The sequence below is a fragment of the Triturus cristatus genome, chromosome 5_2 (genome assembly GCF_964204655.1).
Source record: "Triturus cristatus chromosome 5_2, aTriCri1.1, whole genome shotgun sequence".
NCBI lineage: Eukaryota > Metazoa > Chordata > Amphibia > Caudata > Salamandridae > Triturus > Triturus cristatus.
The window spans coordinates 195327856-195347945 of NC_140588.1; the positions used below are offsets into that span (position 1 = coordinate 195327856).

Here is a 20090-nt window from a genome sequence, read left to right on the forward strand (position 1 = left end):
TGTAGACAGTGGATTGTAGGTTTTCCCTTACTAGCAAAACCATTGATTCAGATGACACGGTAGAGAGTGAGGGATCCAATAGTTTGAGATGAAGAAAGTGTGGAAGCATTTGTAAAGTTGCAAAATTGTTTATTTGAGGCCCCAGCTCTAGGTATGCCTGATTATACAAAAGTATTTGCACTATTCTGTTGTGAGAAAGAGGGTTGTGCGCTTTCAGACTTGACCCAGAGACACGGATTAAGCTGATGTCCAGTGCATATTTCTCTGCTACCTTGGATCCTGTAACTTCAGCATTACCTGGCTGCTTAAAAGCAGTAGCTGCTACCTGTGTGAGTCTGGAGAAAAGTGAGTCAATTGTGATGAGACATCCACTAAAGGTGTATGTTCCACATTCAGTTGAGATACTGCTAAAAAGAACACAGCATCTTACCCCTAGTCGGATGACTAAATATGTAAGAATAATTTTGGGAGCAGAAAATGTGACAGTGATTAGGTGCACAATGGTGAATTCAGCTACATTATTACCAGATTCACGTTGTGAAGAAGTGAAAGATGAAGCAGATCATGATTGCTTGGAAGTGACTGAAATGTGTACTAAGCCCCGTCCTGACATTCAGGTAGAGCATCTGAAAGAACCCGACCATGAATTATTTGTCAATGGCTCTTGTTTAAGGCTTGAAGGAGGAGGACTAAGTGCAGCTTATGCTGTGTGTAAAATATCTGGGGTCATTGAAGCATCCTGTTTACTGGGAGTCAAGTTTGCACAAATAGCCGAATTGATAGTTTTAATAAAAGCATACAAAATTGGGAAAAATTGTAAAGTGACCATATTTACTGATAGCCAATATGGTTAAGGGGTTGTGCATGACTTTGGCCAGCTTTGGATGCAGAAGGAATTTATGACTTCTTCAGGATTCCCTATAAGAAATGGGAAATTTGTGAAATCTCTGTTGGAAGCAATACAATTGCCAAAGGAACTAGCAGTGGTCAAGTGTGCTTCTCACCAGGCAGGAAATGACTATGTAGCGGCTGGTGATCGATACGCTGACCAGATTGCTCAATACTGTGCAAGAAATTATATGGCAATAAACAAGAAAATTTAAACAAGTGGAATCAGCTGCCAACTTATGCTATTCTCAGCTTTTGAAACCTGGGATGAGGTGAGACAACTGCAGGATGAGGTGGAAGTGAGTGAAAAGGAAAACTGGATCAAATCAGGTTGTGAAAGAAGGGCAGAAGATGACGTGTGGATATATCCTGATGGCAGACCAGTCATGCCAGACTGCCTGCTCTCACAAATGGCAAGAATGTATCATGGAGACACTCATGTAGGCAGGGATGCTATGATCAGACTATTTAGACAAGATTGGTATAATCCAAGGTTTAGGGTAGTCGCAGAAAGTCTTTGCCAGAGATGTTTAATTTGTCAACAATTAAATCCAGGCAGGAAGACAGTGGTCAGTTGGGGAAAAATCGGAAAAGCAGAAGGACTATTCATAAGATTGCAGCTGGATTTTATAGCGTTACCACCATGCAGGGGAATGAAGTAAGTCCTTGTCATAGTAGGTTTATTCTCACGATGGGTGGAGGCGTACCTCACTAGGAGAAATGACAGTATAACAGTTGCCAAATATTGTTGAGGGAGTCGATTCCACGTTTTGGTTTTCCAGTAACTTTGGAATCAGATAGAGGACCTCATTTTAATAATGAAATAATTTGATTAATCTGTGGAGCATTTAAAATTGAACAGAAACTGCACTGTGCATACCGCCCAGAGGCTTCTGGAGTGGCGGAACAATTGGATGGCACAATCAAGTAAAGACTGGCAAAGGTGTGTGCATCCACATCACTGAGTTAGCCAGACACATTGCCTCTTGCACTGATGGGACTCAGAAGTATTCCAAACAGAAACACAGGACTGAGTCCCCATGAGATCCTCATGGGAAGAGCAATGAGACAAGCATTTATACCAGGACACAAATGGCTTAATATATCTGATGATTTGGTATTAGGACTACTGCAAAGGATTGGCTGACCTAGTGCATTCTGTCTCTCACCAGGTTGGAAAAGATGCAGTTGCCAGGCAGCCGGATCAAGCGCATGATTTAAATCCTGGAGGCTGGGTGGTAGTGAAGAAGCACACCAGAGAGTCGTGCCTAGCACCCAGGTGGGATGATACACGGCAGGTCATGCTGGTCACTACTACAACAGTGAAGTGTGCAGGATTGCCAATTTGGATTCATGCAAGCCACACAAAGAGGGTTCCAGCCCCTGATAAAGAGAGACCGCAACTGACTCAAACAGTTGAGGTTGCTGAAAGTTGTGCAGTTGAACAATCTAGAGTAACAGATTCTGAAGAGTCTGACAAAGAATAACAGAGCACAAGTCAGGAGGACTGGATACCAGTGGTTGACATACCTGAGGTGATTATTCAAACAAGAAGCAGAACCAGATTAGAAAGACAAGAAACTAGAAAGGACCAGATAGGTGTAGAAGAACACGCTCAGGAAAAGGTGAATAAAGCTACTGGAGATCCTGAAGAGGACCAGACAAGGGAAAAAAAACGTACTCAGGCAAGCAAACCAACAAAAGAGCCTGAGCAGGGACAGATGGGAATAGAAGAACACGTTCAGGCTGCAGAAAAACAAATTGTAGTAAGACCTGAACAGGACTAGTTAGGAGAAGAAGAACAAGTTAGGGTGGAAGAAGAACCATTTGAAATAAGGCCCGAACAGGAACAGATAGAGGAAGAAGAACAAGTTCAGGGAGATGAAGCCACAATAAAAAGACCCGAGTGCGACTTTGAAAGAAAGGAAAATCAGATTGTGCCACAACATAACGAAAATAAAACAAAGAAGGTGAAAGTGCAGTGCAAGTTAAAAGGGTCAGGAAAGGTGATAACTGGCCAGGTGGAGTGAAAAGGTTGAAATATCATTTGAGAAAAACAAGTGAAAATCCGGAACAAGAGAATGAAGTTACGAGTCAGAAGGAGCAGTCAGCTGTGAAAAGTCACTCGAAGTCAGAGACTAAGAGTCTTAAACAATAAGTTCAAGAGTCCTGAATGGATCTACGTGATTCTTCAAGAATTGGAGAATCTAGATTTAAAGGAAGAGACAGATGAAGTAAATGCAGAACAGATTGACGAAGGGAAAGTGAGGCCTCCTTGAAGTAACAAAGAAATAAAATTCCTAAAGGAAAGAAGAGGAATCTTCTTAGACTAAAATGGTTGAAGACAGGATTGCTGAAAGACCAAAATGAAATTGTATAAAGAAATGTTGTAGGGTTTGCATATGTAGTATTTTATTAGTGATCATAGTATAGATATTTCTAACAATAACAGTTCCCTATCTTATGATAGCAGATAAGAAGAATGACACAGACACTAATGAAAAGACAGATAACCTGAAAGGAGATAGAGTAGAATTAGAAGCATCAGATGAGATAGATTTACATCACACAGTGACACATCTTTAAACGTATCTACAAAATTATTTCAGTATGTAGACACAATGGAGATTAGTGATTGTTATGTTTGTATGAAATTACCAGCTTTAGTAGCAGAAGGAGTCACATATCATTTACCATTAACATATGGTATTTCATGTAGCATACGGACAAGTCTATTCTATAGAACAGGAAAAATTCAATATTATTATTCAAACCTAGATGTAGTACTTCCAGAAATTCGTATTCAAAAGAATATGAATCCAGTACATAGTAGTCCAGATGCAGAGTTTATGGGTGAATTTTTCGTAACAATGAAGTCAATAGATCTAGCAAAGGCACACAAGATTAACCTAACATGCTCATTATGTGACGAGAAAGTGTTTTTGGATTTAGTTGAAGAAAGGAGACAGGATTTCCGAAGAAAGGCAACTGAACAGAAAACCCATATTGCACCATGGGCTGAGAAAGAGGGAATTTATACAGCTGGCAAGACTCATGCTGCGATATCCCTAGACTTTGTAAGGACAGGGAAACCTGCCTCAATAGATTAAAGACTGACTAGAACAATGTATTTATTGGTTCCAGTGAATGTGAACATAACTTCCTAATTCTGGGAGGTTGGGGACTAAAAGGGGGAACAGATACAGTATTTCCTGGTGTTTACTATGTGTGTGGGAATAATGCTTATTATAAGTTTCCTGCACAGTGGTACGGTAGTTGCTACTTTGGGATTGTATTTCATAAAATGTATCACGTAAAAAGAATCACTGGAAGCAATGAAAACACTAATGAACTAACACGAAGAAAAAGCTGGTTTCTAAGAAATTAATAGGTGACATATTTGGTGCATTGATACCTTCAGTGGGAGTCCTTCTAAATTCCCAAAGAATCTGTCAATTGTCAACAGTAGTTGATCATCTATCGACCGATACTGCTGGAGGTTTCTTGATGAACAATACAGAAATGGTTGCAATTAGGTCTATGATTTTACAAAATAGACTTGCGTTTAAATATATTATTAGCAAAAGAAGGCGGAGTCTGTAAAATGCTGAAAGTGCAACAGTGTTTCACTTACATACCGGATAAAAGCACAGAAATTAAAGGATATATTAAGAATATTACGAAACTTCAAGAAGAATTGAACCCACTGGAGGTTGACAGTGTAAGGGAAAGACTAACAAAAGGTGTTTCTTCAATAGGGACTTGGTTTACTAATCTTGGGAAAGGTATTATAGGTCAAATAGTATTTCCATTAGTTGGTATAACAATAATAGTATTAACAATAATGATATGCTGCAAATGTTGCAAAAAGTGAGCTAAAAAACGCCATCAAAGAGGGGATTGATGGAGCATGAACATGTAGAAAAGAGACTTGCTCAGAAGCAATCCTCTCATTTAACTTCTAATCTTGTATTAACTATGTATTGTGAAAATTAATATGCACCACATCTGACATAAGATGGAGAAGCTTGCCTACGTGTCAAGCGAAATTCTAAAATGGCCACTAACGGGAAATCTTTATGCGCATGCGTCAACTGCATCTACGCAGTATGACGAACTGTCGCTTGGAAGAAATTTCTTGCGCCTGCGCAGACGCTATTAACATGGCTGCTAGAAAGTTCACATGCTTGCCATCTGCTCTGCTGAAACTGAACCAAGCTGTTTTACTAATGCGGGGAAAGCATTTAAAAGTAAATGGGATTGCAGTAGAGATAGGTGGTATAGAGTAAAACCATTTTATGAGTGAAATTAATATTTGTCTCTTTGGCTTTCTTATTAGTATGCATTTGGGCCTCTCGTACGAATCCAGAGTCCATAATCCACATGATCTGGTGTGGTGTGAATGGGCCAGAAGAAGCGATGTGACTCTTGAACACAGTCCAAGGTCGCAAAGGATACATACCCTGGGAACCAGTCCGAAGACCTCTGAAATTAATGGGAACATATGAAATGTATACTTGTGTCTAATAAGATGTGAATATGGGTGGGAAATAAAGATTTATGAATAACAATTAAGGGGTAGGATCTTTGAACAATGGACTGACAGACTAAATTGAAAAATAAGCAAGGTGTGATGATCATCCCCCCTTGCCTTTCCAATCAGAGTTAGTAATTTTACAATATTGAAACATTAATGGGTGGTACCTGAATACCAAAGAGTATAATTGAGGTCGTTTTAAGTTTGTTGGTCAGATGGGGACGGAGTTTTGCTGCAGAGCTCGGGATGCTGTCGGAGTGAAGAAGAATCGAATGCAGAACTATCTATTTTAGAATTAATTGATTTAGAAGAAGATCGCAGAAGAATGTCGAGGAGGAAGAGTGTCAGAGAGGGGTGCTACTCAAGCGTCAGTGTTAGAGAGGTCATCTATCCTGTCCCGATTCCTGTCCTGAAGCCTTTGTTGCCTGATCTTTCCCGGGGTTCCCTTCCCAGCTGCTTGGCCAGGGGGCTGGTTTTCACACCATTCTTGGTAAATATATTTTCATGACTGTGCAGATGGGCTTTCTCTCTCTCTCTATCCTCTCCTTTTTGAGCAACGTCATTGTTAGAGTATGTTTATTTGTTGATTGACAGATTCATTAAATCTTCCTTTCTATGAGTGACGGAGACTGTACTTTGAAAGTGGTTCACATGAAATTAATTTAGATAAAGCCTTAACATTTTTACCAGAGTCTGTGGTCATTTCATTGCAAGAGAAATAATTTATGTCATTTCACCATCAACTAGTTCAACTAATGGTCCACTGACCAGAGGAAAGAACTTTTTGATCAGTGAAAGAATAGTTAGGAACAATGGGTAACTAATCTTGAAGTAAGAAACAACACAAACTTGCATGCCAACTTGAGGGGAAAAACATGGCGGCCGCCAGCTAGAGCGGTCCGCACGCTCCTACTAGCCTCCCGAGATCCCTGCTGCTTCATCAAGAGATGCCGATAAACATACGGCCCATGTCCAGACATCAAGGGCTCTGAAGAAATATCGTAACCGCTAACACACTGGCGTTCACAGGCACTGACGGATGTGTCTGCCGGTGACTTTCCAGGTGTCGGCGTCTGTTCCGGTCTTTCTCCCGAACTGGAGACGGGCAGCTGTGGAGCTCAGGCGCGGCCGTGCGGCCGCTGCTCGGGGAACCTTCATCGCGTCTTCCCTCGGCGGAGGAACAGGAGGAAGGATCCCGCCGGCGTCGACGTCGAGAGACACAGTACTGCGTAGGTTCCGCCTTGTGGGGGAAACATTGGAGCCGGAGACGTATCAAGCAGCAGCAGACTCGGAGGAACCAGCGGGCTGGGGCGACACTGCCTTGGCTGAAAGTAAGGTCTCCGTTCTAATTAGGGGGGAGAGCAAGACGGGCTCAAACAAGAGCAGGAAAAATATGGCTAACCCTCGTTTAGGGTGTACAAGAAGTAAGAATAAGAGTCAGGGTAGGGACCTTAGGCTGGACGAAAATAAACTACAGCTCCCAGAGTGCACCTTGGGGCAGGCCTCTAAGTTAATTTCGGGCGAGATTAAAGGGGGGTCAGCCAATGAATTAAAAAAAAATATTAGACAAAAAAAAACCTAAAAACAGGAATTTGAAAGCTCCAGGGGATATAGCCCCCTCACTGTGCTCCTATTTTAAAGTGTTACCCCAGATATTAGAGATTACGCAGGAAATGGCTACATCTAAGGGAGATATTTGGCAATCTAACAAACAACAGGATATTCCTAACGTTACCCCCAGCGTAAGTCCCTCTTCCGGACCTCCTGCTAAGGTGGTAATGTCTGAGGGTTCGTCGGAATCTATCTCACCAGACTTGGTTGCGGTCACAGTTGCAGAGACTGCTATTCTCAATGAACCGTCTAACCAACAAGTCGAGTTGCTATCGGGAGGGATGCTAGGCTCAAATGTAACGGATGAGGTGAGGACAGAGGATGTAACGGATCGGGGTCAGGAACCTCTGAGGGGGGGCAACACTCTGGAGGCTCTAGTCAGCTCAATCAATGCAATGAGGGAAGAGATTAGGCATGATTTTGCAGTGTTGAAGTCTAACCAGAACGACATAAGAGCAACCTGTGAGCTCCTAGGTCAAAAGGTGGAGGGCCTATGCGAAAGGACTGGCGCATTGGAAAGCTCAGTAGGTCTTTTAACAACTGATCTAGAGACTGCCAGGTCCAAAATACAAGCCCTTCAAAGAGATGGGGATGACATGAAAGAGAGGGTCGAGGTCTTGGAAAATTACTCAAGGCGCAACAACATCCGACTCTTAAAAATCCCAGAAGGTAAAGAAGGAGCAGACCTTAAAGGCTTCATAATTCGGTCTTTGAAGGAATCCCTTAATCTAGTCGAAACAGTGGAAGAATTAGATAAGGACATTCAGCGAATACACAGGGATCCTTTCCGCTTAAATCCAGCTAGATCTAAACCCAGGAAGGTGCTAATCAACTTTTTGACTTACGCACTCAAGGAAAAGATCTTAAACCTTGCTCTGAAGGCCAGATTACTGAAGTGCTCAGACTTTTCCTTTGAAATACGTTCGGATCTGTCCAAAACCACACTGGACAGACAGTGGGAGCTGGGGCAACGCATGGATAAATTCAGGTCTTTAGGAGCCACAGTGCAGATGAGGTTTCCGTCTTTTTTACGGATTATGTATAACAACAAGATGCACAATATTCGCTCTGTCCACGATGCTGATGACTTACTAAATCTCATTAGGGAACAGGCCCAGACTACAAAATGATGGGTTGTGAGTAATTCCCTTATAGTTTTTCTGGGTCCTCATACATAACTGTTAATTGTCTTGCCTTCAATTTCAACTTCTGGCTTCTCTCCTCTATGGAGCTTAGAATAAGGTATATATACACGAGGGTGTTATTGTATAGTGCAGTGTGATTACTTCTTAACACTTAGAAATCATAAGTTAAATAGACTTTTCTTTGATACTTTACTATTTTTTGGTTTTTGGACTATTCTTTTGCACCTATAATAGTTGGCACTGGTAGTTAGCTACTATATACTATAAGCAGCAGGGGGGTTGAAGGGTAAGGCTGTAGGTGGGCGTAATCTGGCCAGACATCAGGCTAGAATAGGTAGGGGAGGGTTTTTCCAGGGGGGTGGGGTGGGAGTGGGGGTGGTGGTGGGGGGGAAGGGTATTGCATCAAAAAACCTCATTTGTCTACCTTTTTTACTTTCTCAGGCCAAGCTTTTTACATATAAGATTCTCCAATACATTAAACTAAATTGTAATCATATGGAGGGGCGAAACAATGAAGGAGCTGGAATAAGAAACATAGAATGACACTAACACATTACATCTCCTGGAATGTCAATGGCCTGCGTGGGAGAGGTAGACGTGACTGTATTTTACAGTATTTGAGAGACTCTCAGGCGCAGGTGATAGCCCTTCAGGAGACACATCTTCTTAAAACAGAGGCTACAGCTCTGTTAAAGAAACATAAGTGGGTTGACAAATTTTGTTCAACGGATCATAATGCCAACATTAGGGGGGTCATATTCATTTTTAAAAAAACTGCCAAAGCTCAAATTTTGGACTGTAAAGAAGATCACTCAGTGAGATGGCTATTAGTGAGAGTTTCGTTAGATGCTCAGATTTATACGTTAGTTGGCTATTATGGCCCCAACTCTGATGATCCATCATATCTGGATGTGATCAGGAACCATCTAGTATTAGTTCAAGATCCAGTAATCTGGATGGGGGACTTTAATATCGTTCTCAATCCCAGGCTGGACAAATCTGTGAAATCTAGATTTTGCAGCTCTGTTAAATCCAGGCACACCCTTATAACAACCATGACACAACTTGGTTTGGCGGATGTATGGAGAGAGAGAGCGGGCAACAAGTTAGGGGTGTCCCTTCGGAACAGCCGCTTTAAACATAAGTCCAGAATTGATTACGCACTTTTTAGCTATTGCCTAAAGGATACTCTTTATATGATAGACTACCTTCCCTCGCACCTGTCAGACCACTCTGCACTGGCATTTTCCTTAAAACGGGGAAACTCCACAAAATACTCATCCTGGTCCTTCGACCGGACTCTCTTGTTTGAAGATGAAGAGGTTAAATTTTTAGCAACTGAGTCCTCAATCTTCTTCGATATTAATAGGGATTCGGTAGGCTCCACCGTTGTCTGGGAGACATTTAAGGCCTTTTTAAGAGGTCAGATAACCAACAGAGCCTCTTTTAGGCGGAAGACATATAGAGAGAAGGTTGCTAGCCTTGAACAAGAGATGAAACTCCTAGTGTTAAGGATTGACTCTCCCTTAGGAACAATACAGGAGCAAGGAAAATTGGCCGATCTAGAAATCACAACTCAATAATATCTTACAGGAGAGAGTAAACAAAAGATGGGAAGCGTTTAAGACTTCCCAATTTGAATTTGGTGAAGCCGCAGGGAAAGTATTAGCTTGGAAAATAAAAGCTGAACAAGCTCTCAAATTCATTAAGGAAATTAGGATAGAAGGCAAGGCAGTGACAAGATCCACCCAAATAGAAATAGGGAGAGCCTTCTTTGAATTCTTTGAGGAAATATATAAGGAGGTCCTTCCCAATGACCAGCAAGCAAGAGACAGTTGGCTGGAAGCTATTACCCTCCCAACCCTCTCGACAACTCAAAGTAAGGCCTTGGAGTCCGAGATCACAGAGGCTGAGGTGATTAAAGCCATTCATCAACAAAAAAAAGGGAAAGTGACTGGCCCAGACGGGCTGCCAGGGGAGATCTACAGATCTCTGGAAAATGTTATAGCCCCCGTGTTGACGACCCTATTTAATGGTATCTTAATAGATGGTGAGTTGCCGCCCAAATCTTGGGGGGAGGCTACAATTGTACTTATCCCGAAGCCTGGGAAATCTCCCCTTGAGTGCGGGTCATATAGACCAATATCACTACTAAATAATGACTATAAAATCTTTGCAACAATCATGTCAGCTAGATTGGCGAGTGTTATTGGTGCTATAGTCCATCAGGATCAAAAAGGTTTCATTAAAGGTCGACAATTAGCCGATCTAACACACCAACTAATAGGAGCCATAGACATCGCTACTGCCTTCTCCCTACCTATGGCCACTCTAACCTTGGATGCAACTAAGGCATTTCATAGAGTCAACTGGCTCTACCTCACAGATGTACTTAAAAAATTCAATTGTGGGGATGGTTTTTGTAGAACTATAAAGCAGCTCTATACTACACCTTCGGCCAGACTGCTGATCAATGGGGTTTTGACAGAGGCCTTTAATATAACCAGAGGTACGAGGCAGGGCTGCCCGCTTTCCCCTCTCCTCTTCAACTTATACATAGCACCATTTGCTCAGCTTTTGCGTGAGGAGGCTAATATTCCATCTTTTAGCTTTGGAGAATGGGAAAGACGGGTAGCACTTTATGCGGATGACATTTTGATTTTCACTTCTGATCCAGTAAAGGCATTCCCCGTAGTCATCAAATGGGCAGAAGAGTTTGGTCTTATCTCTGGTTATGATATAAACTCTAGTAAGAGCGAAATAATGGTCTGGAACCTACCGGATATACAGCTGGGGGTAAATATTTCCACATCCATGCGATATCTTGGCATAAGAATTACCCAAGAAATGGACAGCATAGGACAAACCAATTTGAATAGAATATACATCGAGACTAAAAAACTTTTAAAATCTTGGACTCACCTGCCACTTTCCATAACGGGTAGGGTAAACCTGGTAAAAATGTCCATTCTCCCTAAGTTTACGTTCATTTTTAACGCGATCCCCTTGGCATTTGATCCCAAATTAATTGAAAAATGTCAACAAGAAATAAATTCCTTCATATGGAACTACAAACCTATTAGAATAGCTTGGAAGAAGTTAAGGAGAAGAAGGGAGAAGGGTGGGCTCGCCTTGCCAGATCTACTGTACTATGCCTGGGCATTCCTGCTGTCACACTCCAGGATGCTTTTAAAAATGCCATCTAACCTTCTACCTGGGTCGATATACAAAGCAATGCTAATGGGGGCGAATCTATCAGCAGAGGGGTTTCTGTTCAAATTTGGGAGTCAGAAATTCTTCAAAAAAATTAAATTAAAAATTTTACACTCATGGACCAAAACCTGGTTCAGTATTAGGAAGAGACTAGGGCTGTCTTACTATTCTGATCTCTCCCCAATCTGGGACTCGCCGGGTCTCCCACTATGTCTGAAGTATAGTCTGTCTTCCACAATACAACAAGCCGGTATCAGGAGATGGGGTCAGCTATTTAAGGATGGGTCATTAATAGCTTGGAACCAACTATACGAATGTGTAGGGCCCGGACTTTCCAGATTCAAATTCATCCAATTGGAAAGTTGGGCTAGATCCCAAAGGCGTATAGACCCCTACCTAGGGAAGGCCAGCATTCTAGAGCAACAGTTAGTGGAATTTCCATCGGGAGGGAAAGAAGTAGCCATATGGTATTGGCAGTTGATGGAGGAAAGTGATGGAGAGTTCCTTCTTCCAGACCAGCTATGGGGGGGGGGGCGACTGGCCTACATTGTGAAGAGCTCTGGCTAAAATCCTTTGGTCTACTCCATAAAATTGTAAAACCATCATGGCTAAAATGAAACCATCTATTCTCAGTACATCGTGCATATATAACACCGCTGAGACTTTCCAAATTTCTCCCAGACAAAAAGTGCAACAAATGTAACTACAGTGAGGCCTGCGATGTACATATGTTCTTGGACTGCCCGGTCATCGCTGGCTTTTGGGAAGAAGTGAAGAACACCCTAAATTCCATCTTAAACGTATCCTTGTCAATAACCCTACCACTTGTCATCTTTGGTTTGGATGACAACATCACTGGCAAGGCAAGGTCCTTCCTCTTCTACGCAATTCTATTGGCTAGAAGGCAAATTTGCATTCATTGGATGGAGAAAACAGCCCCATTACACTCTGGGTGGCTTTCATCTCTATACGAAACATCTAAAGCGGACCTTAACAGATCATGCAGTAAACACAATTTAACTTTTTGGAACTTGCTGATCGAATGGCGATGTGTCCGGGGTTTTTTTTTTTTTTTTTTCTGCCCCGGGTCCTATGATTATGCCTTGAACACTCCCTGGACCGGGCTTTTGTTTGTCTAGGTCCACCAATGGTCCGACAGGTTGTAACATGCCTAGATGAAGTCTGTGAAAGCCCCTCGGATGTTGGGACGTGTATGCCACCACTACAACAACTTGTGCACATGTGTGGAGTGGGGTGGTCGGCCTGTCCAACATTGAGGGTTAGGCAAATGAGGACAAAAAAAAAAGAAACACAAACTTTGACTCTAGGGGTTTTACTAGCCTAGGTGTGTGTAGGTGTGTTTATGGACCCAGGTGAGTATATGGTATTGGAGGATCTGTTGCTGGTTCCACGCTGGATCAATTGGACCTGCAATATCCACTGGGTAAACCTTCACGAAGCACTCGTAGTGAAAAAGCCCCTCAAAGAAAAAGTTGCACAATATAACCAGTGCTCTTAAGAGTCTAAATTGAATTATTTGAATGTTTGGCAGATAACGCACATCACATTTTCACATCACCAGTGTTGCTGCATGGGTCCGTGTCTGCCTGTCCATGCTTAAGCCACACCTGATCCACTCACATAATGTTGCATAACCCATAGAGGTATGCCTGCATAATCCACTTGCAGATACTCTACATTACATGTGTGTCACGGACGTAGTAAGGTTCATAAAAGGCTGTAACTGACGACTGTGAAGATATATACCTCGCAAATTCCCATGTGTTTTTAGGTGGGTGTTAACCTTTGCGTTGTGATGGTTCTCATTTTGAGCCTACTCACCTGTGGTATAAAAGAGGTATGAGGCTTCAAGAAAATGTCTTTCTCAAGTATGATTTTCCCAATTCTTCACTGATTTAGAAACCAAGTATAGTTGAAGTGAATGAGCCTGTTTAACACATGCATCTCATCATGTAATACACAGAGTATGGAAACGCATGTCACATCATATAAACACTGGGCACTTGGAACCGAGGCTAGGTAGATGTCCAATGATGCCACACACAGGCACAGGATGTGGAGACAAGTAATGGGCACTTCGAGTTAAGATACTGCAAGGTAATCATGGTGGAAGGCAAGAGCCATCAGCAGGACAACAGGTAGAAGAAAGCCGAATATAAACTCGTGCTCGGTGCTAGTTTCAATGGCACCCTGGTGGCGCTGGCGCGATCCACAAAGGTTACTGGGACATGAGCAGACTTCCGCAGTGAGGAGGGAATATCTCAAGCCTCTGTTACGTTGACTTGTAGAACAGCTCAGTCTGGGGCACCTGTGATCAGCCTATGTTCAGTTCCAGGATTCCTTAAAGTTCATAGCAGCACCTTGATCTTAATGCTTACACTTCACACAGTTTAAAGCAAGCATGCAATATGTCACCTATAGCATAGAGCGGTTGACATTATTAAACATGTACACATACCAATGGCAAGGAGTAGTCACTAAGCTGAGATGACAGGATGTCGGATGCAGAATCAGTTTTGTCTGTGTTCAGCTGCTTCTTTTTCCACTCAATAAATGTTGTTTCATTGGTCTCCACTACAAAGACAGAAAAATTGCTTATGAATAATTATTACCCATTTTAGAGTTGCCTCAGAAACACGCTCAGATAAAGTCTGCATTACACTGAATTCGGCCAGACTGGACATATGATCAAATTAACTCAAAATGTAAAATGAAAATATACTGCAATACCATAATGTGTTTGATGGAATGGTAAATCTTCAATAACTCTCAAACCATGTTTGAGATGCAGTTGCTCCCATCAGAACAGCCTATTAACACCAAACCAAAGGATATTTTTTTAGTTAACACAAAACCTGATGTTACTCTCACAAAATAGCATGGACTATGAGTATACTGAAGAGAAAATATTGATTTCAATGATAAACGTACAATCCCAAAATCTCTTTGGCGGTAATGAGCCCCACAAATACTTACGGGCGATTTCTGGTTTCTTGCCCCCAAAACTTAGGCTTTCCGTTGGTTCCATCTTTATCTCCGGGGACAGGGGGCTCTAAAGAAGGGAAACGAGTTTGCTTAGAAAATAAATGAAATGGTCATTGATACATCCACGACAACTCAAAGGCCAATCCAATCGAACATCTGCTGTAACACATTATTTCAGGAGGTGGGAGAACGCGAAAACATTGCGACATTCTGCCAAAAAGGCAGCAGTTAAAACAAATCCTCACTACAGATCACTTCTGTAGTCCTGTGACTTAGGGGTTTGAAAGTACCTACAAATGTTTGCACATGTATGACCAGTAGCAATAAGAGTACTGACAACAAAATTTGCATTTCCAAGTTTACCAGCAAACTAATTTAACTTGTGCGAATTTCAGTGAATAATCACTGAGGGGCTTGGAGTAACTCAGTACAAAAATGTACAATGCTACTCTGGGAAGAATTGAGCTACAGTGGGCCAATATTTTCCTCCAAATGTACATATGTTCTTGATCCTGCCCTGTACTTGCTTCTCCTCGGCCCAGTTTCAAAGGGGAGTAGGCCACAGTTTAAGGTTCTGTCTAAAGATCATGCATGTTACCTCTTTTCCCTTCACTAGAACTGGAAGACTTACACAGGACGTGATCACTGTGTGATATTGGTTGTACAAATATCAGAAGCTAACAAGAGAGAGGGGGATATTGTGCATCCCCTTAAACACCAGGGAAACATATTTTCCCAAGGGCCTTGATGGAAATAGGATGATTTATAACTGCGAACACCATGATATGCACTGTGTAAGCATACAGTTCTTTAGATGCACTTCTCAATGCTAACAGTTCCAATGATGAAATTATTCCATAGTGTTGCTTGTTCTGTAAAATAATCTTTGTTAGCCGATTGGAATAGTTTGTCAACTCACTCTATTGCTATTTGTTTACAAAATCGCGTGTCGTAACCTAATGTTCTCCACCCTTATTTCCTTCTTTCACCCCCTCCGAAACTGTCAGACACTCAACTGCATCCTCCAAGGCCTCAGTTTTACACAAACAGATCAATTCTTCAGCACTCTTGTACCAGATCTCGACAACAAGACTGTGCCGGTTATTTCCACATCTAGGCACCTTCCCCCAAGAAACCCCAACAGGTCCTAACCATAAAAATATGACACTACACACTCTACCTAACCAAAACTCACCTATACTTCTTCACTCAGGCAGGTTCTGCACTCACCCTGCTTCAGTTCTCCTCTCCCTGGGGACTCTGACTGTCCCAATGTCTCTCCACCACCAACAGGTTCTACTGCACCCCCTTAATTGCTGCTACGTTTCACTTCATGTTCATCACAATCATCACTGGCCACGTCAGACTGCTGCTCTCCAATCGAGTTAGGCCGCTTTATAGAATATCAACCTTAAACTCGAGTGGCCAGTATCAGAACTAATAAGAATATAGCATCGTCCACAAACCTCCAGAACTAAAGCCACCATCCGTTTCCCACAAGTTTCTAAGCAAAACAGGTTTGGGTGCTTTCATGAAAAAAGTGGTCCACAGACTAAATCATGAAAATAAACCCAGCATCTGCATGTGCAGAAAATATCAAAAGTAGACAATAGATACTTTTGATCAAACTCAATGATCCTAAATACCCTACCCTACCATAAGTCAGTTATGGGATCAGGACTGAAATTAGGGAGGGAATTTGTAGCGACAATCGATAAAGGATGCAAATTCAATGTTTTTTCAGCAGCCTTATCCATTTGTGAGAAAAAATGAAATTTAATTTGTTATATTTTGCTTAAGTGTTTAGATATTTCTTGGTTTAAGTGGTTACAATGGAAGCATGGACCCCTCCTATTGGTTCAAATTGGCTTTACAGGGCTGCCTTCCCTGAAGTTCTTACTTTACCCTAGACGTTGGGCAGGCTGCTGGAGCCATAGCTTGATGCAGGGTAGCTGGATTCACCCTATCTCCCTTTCGCGCTACTGATCCCGTATAGGGCCTAGAGCTCGTCCCAGAGCCTGCTCTTCGGGCCCCTGTTAAAAGAGGCTGAAAGTCAGAGGGACACTTTCCAGCACCAGTACACATTTGCAGAGTTCCATGCGGATTGTGGTAGCTGATTCTTCTCAAGACCAAGTGAGCAGAACAAAGTTTGGGTTGATCAGGGGAATGCAGACACATGTTTTACACACAGCAAGTCCACGATGTCTGACGTCCCACTTTGACTTCAGAGTCGAGAATTGCAATGTCCTAACTATCCTATACCTGCCACTAATCGGATCACTCCCGAGCTAGGTAAGGGGCTGAGAACACTTGTAGGTTTGTATGATGAAACAACGCTGGAAAATACTCTGCATGCCTTTACCACCCAATTTTTTAGATCGCATATGCTTTTACAATTTATGCCTTTACCACGCATTGTCCATATATAGATTTATGTATATATAAACAATGGATTTGTGGGGGGAAGACACCCCAAACCTCCCCAGCTTACCTTAACTGCATGGTAAAGGCATATGTTGTAAAAGCATATGCGTTTTAAAAACATGCGTTGTAAAAAATGCGTGGTAAAGGTACAAACTGGTAAAAACCTCATTGAAAAGGCACTTTCCCCTTGCGGGCACTGCCTATGATGAAAGAGATAGGTTGGCCTCCAAACTTCAGTCTTCTGGGTAGCACCTCCACCAGGCCATAGTAGCTGGTACTACTCCTAGGCAAACATATGCCTGCAGGGATGCCTCCTACCAAACGCACACCCTTAGTAAGCCAGACATACTTTTTTCAAAGGCAGATCTACAGCTCTCCTCCAGCAATTAATTGCACATTTTTATTTTTTTAGGTGAAATTCCCTCTCTTCTGGGAGGCTGATTGTCAGTGACACCAGCAACAGATCACAACTGTTTCCCTTGCACACGGCCAAGGCACTATCTACAGTAGTCAAAGAGAAATCTGGAACCCATCACTATTTGGCTCAACCCTCCTCTTGCACTACTTTTCCAGAAAGGAATTGTTGATTCCTTGAGTCTTGTTCCGGAACCATTCCAAGGCGGTTACCTTACTTTGTGTATACCTCACTTCCTGAACACAGACTGATTGTTTATCAGGGGCTGATTGGGGAGGGGTGGGTAGTCTCTAAGAAGGGACCCCATAAGATAAGCACACAGAGAAGTGAAGCCCTCACAATCGATAGCCATCAGCCCTTCTGGAACAGCACCTCTGGTGGAACAGAAGGAAGGACGTGACCTCAAAGGTTCAACCTGTCCTACGGAAGGGAAAACGGACGACTCCTCCCCAAGGCATGCTTCAACCAAAATTCTGGTATGGGAACCCCGGTCACCATCAACCTACTGTCATACACAGGTAACTAGTCAGGAACATGGAATGAAGCAAGAGGACCCGACTACACAACCCGGACTGAACTTTAGGGGTGAGGCTGGGAGGCCACTCACTAGCACAGGGAATAGGGAAAAAGCCTTGGACTGCATCTAGGATTTTAAAACACAGCGCCACCATTGTCAAGCTTATGTCAGCTGGCAAGCCATGTCTGAACTGGGGTGGCAGAGTGAGCTAAAGAATGATGATGGATTAAACCCAGATCAGTTGACTGAGGGTGAGTGCTTGCAATGTTCAACACTCCGTCCATCATCCCCTTTGGTTTTGCTTAGTTCTCCCTAAATTGGCAGGGTATGCCCAGACGTGGGTCCCTTGCTCACTTTGCCACTGGATTCAAGATAGCCTGGCTGATGACAGCTGATTAGCCAGAAATCGGTCCCAGGATGCTTGTTTTCGGTCCAGGGAAGACATGGCTTGGCAGTTCGGGCTGGACTGTTCCCATGAGGAACAGGGTCAAGACTGATTTGCATATGCCCATGTCTGAATTGGGGTGGTGAAGTGAGCTAAAGAATGATGATGGATTAAACCCAGATCAGTTGACTGGGGGTGGAGTGCTTGCAATGTTCAACATTCCGTCCATCATCCCCTTTGGTTTAGCTGGCAAGAAGTCAGCAGTCCTGTTCAAGGAAGGTGCACTTGCTGCACCCCTCCAGACCAGAGAGCCTGCCCCAGATCTTCAGTACCATTCGCCATACATGGTTATAGCACACACAACTCTTACATGCCTAGGCCACAAAATGTCAACATGCGATTGAAACTTAATTGGGTTAATCAGTGCATGTTCACAAAAAAATGCAGTGGACACTTCAATACCAAGACTTCAAGAAACTGCATGGCAGAATCATCATGAACATTTTCAAACCAAACATATGCATAGGTTCTACCATAACCGGTGTATCAACACTTGAGACTAACATCAATCTGAGCTTGGTTAAATCTTGCCAAAAACCAAGATTCCGACCTTTTAAGGCAACATTAATTTGGGTAGAAGCTTTTCTACATAGGGATGTCAATACATCCACAAAATACCCAAGCTTATGGCTGTCCTGATCCCCAAAAGCTTAGGGGTTAATATCTGGAGGTTGCAATCTGTGGCGAGTCCAGATTGGGTGCAGAAAAACAAGCTCTAACATAGGAAAGATTTGATACACACACAAGGTGAAAGAAGTAGAATTTTTTGTTGATAATTGGGCTTTAAAAAGAAAACCATTTCGAATCAGGAAAGGAGACTCAAGGTATTCGTCTCCTGGGAGAATATGTTAAAATTTCCAAAAATTCAGCATTACTATCAGAAAAAGGGTGATGGAGCAAGAGAAGTTTGATAAAGTTGACAGACTCACTTATTGATAAGAATGAACTGCTCTTTTTGTTGTTGAAGTTTTTATCTGTAATGTATATTTGAACTTTTATGATTAAGTTTGTATTAATCGAATAAAGTAATACTGACTGACAGACTTCCAGGCAAAGAAAATATTCAAAGTGAAAAAGTAATTATGATTGGTTTGATTATGAAAGTTTACATGATAACAATAACTACCAATAACAAAATTCAAAGTTTTCCAACTGCTTTTCCTCTTCTAGGATCACCAGTAACTTCTGCGATTACAGATCATGGTTTTTGTACTGATTTGGTTAAAGATGCTTGTGAAAATTCAAATGTTTCTGATATTCCCAGATCAGTTCTTGTGTCTAATGTACCTTCAAAATTTAAAGATTTGTATTTATATTAATGTGTAATGCGATTTCTAGCATGAATCCGTATTAGAAGTTTTTTTGTTTCGTTTTGCGATAGGCACTCTGAAATCTTCGTACATGAAGGTTCCACGCAACGGCCCTTGGTGACAGTTGCTGCAGAACTTTCAAGTGAAGGGTCGATTTCCAGTGGGCTCCTCTTATTTGTGGAAATACATTTTTAAGAAACCTACCAGATGTTTCTAGGAGTCCTCTCTTAACATAGTTGGAAAAAAATGTCAAAGGGGGACAAAGTTCCTGAATTGTACACATCACCAACACAAGATACATCCACATACAATTATATGTTCTGCTAGTGCTGCAGACTACCCCACAAAGCTAGGTAGGCACCACACGGCGAAGCAGGGCACAGAAGCAGAATAAATACTAGTCCTCTTCAGGCACCCTTTAACAAGAATGACCTACTCCTACTAGTCACCTGGAGAGGGTAAACCAGAGCAGGCTTCTTCCAGTAGGGCTTCCATCAAAGACATCAGCCACAGATTCTGCTTTAGAAGTAAAGCCTACTGTGTCTTCTCACTCTCCTCACCACATACAACTGGAGCTCT

General features: G+C 42.3%; 1 protein-coding gene across 6 annotated transcripts in view; it reads right to left on the reverse strand.

The window, feature by feature from the left end:
- The window catches only part of SYCP2L (synaptonemal complex protein 2 like), a 1177754-nt gene that overhangs the window by 734390 nt on the left and 423274 nt on the right, over nucleotides 1–20090 (reverse strand). For all 6 annotated transcript variants that reach the window (XM_085606974.1, XM_085606977.1, XM_085606975.1 and 3 more), the window contains exons 15-16: nucleotides 14392–14467; nucleotides 13874–13989 (exon numbers count right to left, since the gene is read on the reverse strand). In XM_085606974.1, coding sequence (XP_085463100.1) covers nucleotides 13874–13989; nucleotides 14392–14467 — 192 coding nt within the window. The remainder of the gene's footprint in view (nucleotides 1–13873; nucleotides 13990–14391; nucleotides 14468–20090) is intronic.